Raw genomic sequence first — 5,005 nt, 5'->3', positions numbered from 1 at the left:
TTTTTTTATTAAATTTAAAAATTACAATAAACAGCCTAAACAAAAGAATAAATTTATTAAAAATAAAAATAAAATAAAAAATAGAAAATAAAAATATTTTCCCTGCGCCAGGACCTGGGACCTCAGGCTAACCAGCGTCGCGAGCAAAAAGGCACACTTATGCCTTTCACGGGGCATGAATTGGCAGACTATCTCATCAACTGGTATGATGCTACTAGTATTTATACTAGTAGATGCTGATGCATAGCCTGACAACTGACATCTCGTAGGACATCGCAATGTTAAAAATACCAGTCGCTAACATTGAAAAAGGATAGAACATGAACTAGTTGAGCTGAAACGCAAATTGGTAGAATTCTAGTTCACAACTAGTAGCTTTCCCTGCAGGGATACTACTAGCACGAGGAAGACGAAATTATAAAAATGAACTTACTAAATGCGGAAAAGTACATTTAAACGAAATAATATACACATAAATAAATATTTAACAAAAACGCGATTTATTTGAATCAAGTTAAGAGAAACAAATGGTAGAATATCTGTTTGTGTATACATTCATTTGTCAGTGCTACCAAACCGTGCAGCCAACACAGCGGACCATAAAATGAACCAGATCTCTATCAGGATAACATCGTTGTTGCTGCATTTGCGTGCACATTTTTTATACGGATGCCGATCATTGTCCAAGGAAACACAGCAAATGTTTACGTAAAAATATAGACTCTGGTGGATGTTTACCCAGCAAACACATTCTCTAACATTAAAGAAAGTTTTCATTTTACATAACAATTAGAAAGTAGTTTTCGAATAGAAAATCAGGCTAGAGAACTATGTTAGGATTCGATTAGAGAATGATTAGGAAAATATTAGATATTAGAAACTCAACGTTAGAATACGATTAGATATCTAACATTTTTCTTCTCAACAAACTCTCAAATCGTCTTCTAATCTTTTAGCCTAGAGAGACACATTATAATTCGAATCGCTTTCTAATCGTTCTCTAACCCCTATGTTTGTTGGGTTAGCATTCATCATAATTAAAATAACTTGCAACATCTTATTTTGTCTCCGTTCGTTTGGCGATTCTATCAAACCGATGTCAAAACCAATAACAGCATTGGAGAGGTATTTTTCTGTAGATGAGGAGGGTTTTTATGATTTCCAAATTGGTTCAAAATTGTCCTTTAAAAATTTACGTATTTGCGTATAGTTGTTGTTGCAACCTGTTCAATTTGAACGGTTTTCGCATTTTTTTTTTACTTCGTATTTGAAGTGAAGAAGAAAAGATAAATGTAAAGATGAAAAAAGAAATTATAAAAAATGATGGCGGTAAAAAAGTGAAAGCGAAAATAACGATAAAGAAATACATGTGTGTACATATGCATGTACATAGGAATTAGGGTAACTGAAAGGGTAAGAAAAGTTATTGAAATTTTTCGATAAGAATCGAAATATGTATATCCAGTCATGAAAAATTTAGTTATCGAAAATTATCAAGTTATCCAAATTTATCGAGACATCCGAGATTATATGTAGTTATCGAAATCTTTATCGAGTTATCATAATGTATCGAGTTCTTTGAACTTATCGAGCTATAGATATTTATTGATTAATCGAAATTTGTTGGTAGTTATCGAAATTTGTCGATTTGTCGAATTCTAATTTTCCGAATCTTCAAAGTATATACAGGCCGATTCTGAAACAGAAACGCCCCGGGAGTTTTCTCTCTTTTCCCTTTCCTCCTATCATGAATCAAAATTCCTTGAGGATTTTTTATACTAAATGGCGGAGTTGAGCTCTAAAAAAGTGTCAAACTGCTTTTTCGAATGTCGAATTTAATCTTCCTAAGTTTTCGGGGAAAATGCTACTCCTGGGAGTTAATTATTGGGGGATTTATTTCTCGGGAGAAACAAATTCCCGGAGAGCAAACTCCCCGGGAGTATTAAGAATTAGCCTGACAGTTATAAAAATTTACAGAGTTATATAAGTTTATCGAGTTATCACTATTAGTCGAATTTTATCGGAGTACGAGTGTTTCAAGCTATCGAAATTTATAGAGTTAGCTAAAATTTATCGCGTTATCGAGATTTATTGAGCAATCCAGTGATGAAAAAGCACAGTTATGGAAATTTATCGATAGTTATCGAAATCGAGTTATCGATTGTAATCAAGTTGTCAGAATTTAGTGTTTTTAAAGTTCATAGAGTTATCAGACTTTTACGTGATCTAAGTGCAACGGAAAATAAAGAGGTTCCATTTGGGAGAAATACCATTTTAATGTCTGGTGATTTCCGCCAAATTTTGCCGGTAGTTCCCCATGGCCCTCGAGTCCCCCTAATTCAAAAATTGTGTTGACTTGATGCTTAATATGAGAGCCCTGCCACATGATATTGAGTTTGTAGAGGCTCTCAAATTACTTGGTGACCGAAAATTTTCCGTGAATTTGGAAAAGACACTATTGAAATTTCAAATAATATACATAATTGAAGAAATCATTGGGAATATTGGAGAACACATTCTTTCTGATATTATTTGGCATTCTGTTATACTTGCCCCAAAAAATTATAATTGCTCCCTTACCAATGTAGACATTTTGGAGCGTATGCCGGGATAAGAGAAGTCATATTTTAGTATTGATAAAATTATTTGTGATAATGTTCGGGATCATGACATATACCCTATTGAATTTTTAAACTCTTTAACTGGGAAAAAAAACTACTGCATTACTTATAAGCAATCTAAACACAAAGAACGCTTTGGTCACTGGTACCCGCATGCGTGTGAAACAAATGCATAAAAGGTCTTCAGGTTGTGAAGTTTTAACTGAAATTTCATGTTACTTGCGAATAATAGCCCCTGCATTCGTTTGTCCTAATCTAGCCTTCTCTTGCCCTTTTCGTCCCAGGTCACACGGTTTGCAATCATCCCCGCTTTTCGTTTAACTATAAACAAATCTCAGGGACAAATATTACCTCGGTAGCGGGATTCAGCTTAAGACTTCAATTAAATTTAAACCTCAAAACACGCATATTTTGGGGCTAAAACAGAGTACGTACCCGTGTGCACCAAGCTACATACATTTCAAGCTACATGAAAACTTATTTGTATTCACTGGGCTTGGCTCGACACAAGCAAGTAAATGCTTGCTTGCTTTAAAATCGTTGGATTTCAACTCATACACATAATTGATTTACTTCAAACATATCCAATTGTATGTCTAACGGGTTATGGATAAGTAGCTTGTGCATTCCAAGTGGCTTGTAAATTTTAAAAGGCTTGTATATTTCTAAGCAGCCTGTTTGCTTATTTTGTTGCATGTAGTAGCGCAGTCTTATTGCTTTGTCGAACGTGCGCAACACGAAGTAGCTTGTACGTGTGATGGCAGCGACGCTTTCACGACGTATTTATTTGTGTTCAAGCTATGAGTTGAATTGGCTTGTTTTAAACAAGTGTGAACCATACTTGCGCTTGTATTTTTTCAAGTAGCTTGAAAACGTAAATGAATCGGCTTGTGCTAGTGTACTTACTTATACTTTATGTACATACTTGTAGATAGAAATACATATGTATAAAAAACACAAGATAAATTTATTTTTGCATATGAGCACGTACCTTCAAAAATATTTTGGATAATCAAGTAACTTTGGGTGACCACAATCAGTAGCGAGACATGTGTCCAAGCAAACAGACTAAACTGTTTCATATAATACTTTTTCACCAGCGACAGCACAAACCAGACAAAACCGATGCAATACAATGCAAACGACAGAAAGCGATGATAGGTCACCAGAAACTTCAAATATTCCTGTTATAAATTAAAAGATAGATAAACGATAATAATAATAGAGGAAATACAAAAAAAAATAGTTGTAGAAATTAAAAAAAAAAATAAAATTTATTTAAAACAACGCCAACGTACCACACGGTTAATGACTACGCCAAAATAGTCGACCAAATTTTCACCATAGAAGAAATAGTTGGATGTCAACAGGAAATACCAGGACAAACTGCGGAACCAGGGTAGGCCATGTATGCGATAGACCTGATAGCCAATGGAAATGATCTCTTGGAAACATTTTACCTGTACAAGTAGCGTCTAGAAAGGAATAAAATAGTTTATACTTATAATTTCTCTTTTTGGCGTAGTCTTGATTTAGTTACCGTAATCATAAGCGCCAAAGGCCCACCGTATATGATAAGTGCAAACCCGCATATCATTATCCATGTAAAGATACCACGAATAACATAATTCTTCCATCTAAATCAAAAAAACGAAAGACGTTTAAGCGAAGTGCCAATTGAAGATAGAGCAATATGTACTGAAATGAAACTAGACATTCTCAACAATGTAAGTGTATACATTCAACATTTGCAAAATGTTTTTCTCTATTTTTATTTCAGAAGATCTTAAAACATTCCCCTTTTAATTGGATTCTGTTATATTTTGTTTCAATTACCTATCTGGAAGGTCCTTCAAAGCTGAATCCAAAATTTCCGGCGTTTTATCCGTTCCTTGAGGAAGAGTTTTGGATAGTTCATCTACAAATTTTTCCTCTGGTAATTTTTCTTCTTCCGAATCGACCTAGAATAAGATAAAAGGCAAATAATTAAATTCAATAACATTTATATTTACATATTCTTGTACTATGCATGTTTGTCTGTATGTAAATAACTGAATAAATTTAGTTTTAATTTATATACGCTCCCGATTTTACTGCGGATGTCCCAACTGGTATTTAATAACATTTTTAACGTCATTAATTACAACCTTTTCAACGGAAGTCTTATTAATTTGTTGAATATTCGGAAATGGATTCTCTAAGTAATAAATGTGAGTTGCACGGAAGGTAGTGTGGTGCTAAGTATCGAATGCTTAAGAAAATCCAGGGAGGTACTAAAAATAAAGTGTTGAGTATTGTGGGTAATGCATCCCTAAAGGAAGTACCAACCTGCAGTTTGTGCGTACCAACCCAAACCTATTCATAAAGAAGCTGCGAGCCCTCGA

General features: G+C 34.2%; 1 protein-coding gene across 1 annotated transcript; it reads right to left on the bottom strand.

The window, feature by feature from the left end:
• Positions 1–3,579: 3,579 nt before the first annotated feature.
• LOC118755387 (phosphatidate cytidylyltransferase, photoreceptor-specific-like) lies at positions 3,580–4,582 on the bottom strand (the record flags this gene model as incomplete). The annotated part of the gene is made up of 4 exons (XM_036490225.1): positions 3,580–3,805; positions 3,920–4,096; positions 4,162–4,258; positions 4,458–4,582. Coding segments are annotated over 4 exons (625 nt in total), but the record flags the coding sequence as incomplete, so codon positions are not given.
• Between the last annotated feature and the right edge of the window lie 423 nt (positions 4,583–5,005).

The sequence above is a fragment of the Rhagoletis pomonella genome, unplaced genomic scaffold (genome assembly GCF_013731165.1).
Source record: "Rhagoletis pomonella isolate Grant_MI unplaced genomic scaffold, Rhpom_1.0 Rhpom_scaffold_06127, whole genome shotgun sequence".
Lineage (NCBI taxonomy): Eukaryota > Metazoa > Arthropoda > Insecta > Diptera > Tephritidae > Rhagoletis > Rhagoletis pomonella.
The sequence above is the reverse complement of the archived record's forward strand: the minus strand, read 5'-3'. Positions and strand labels throughout refer to the sequence as shown.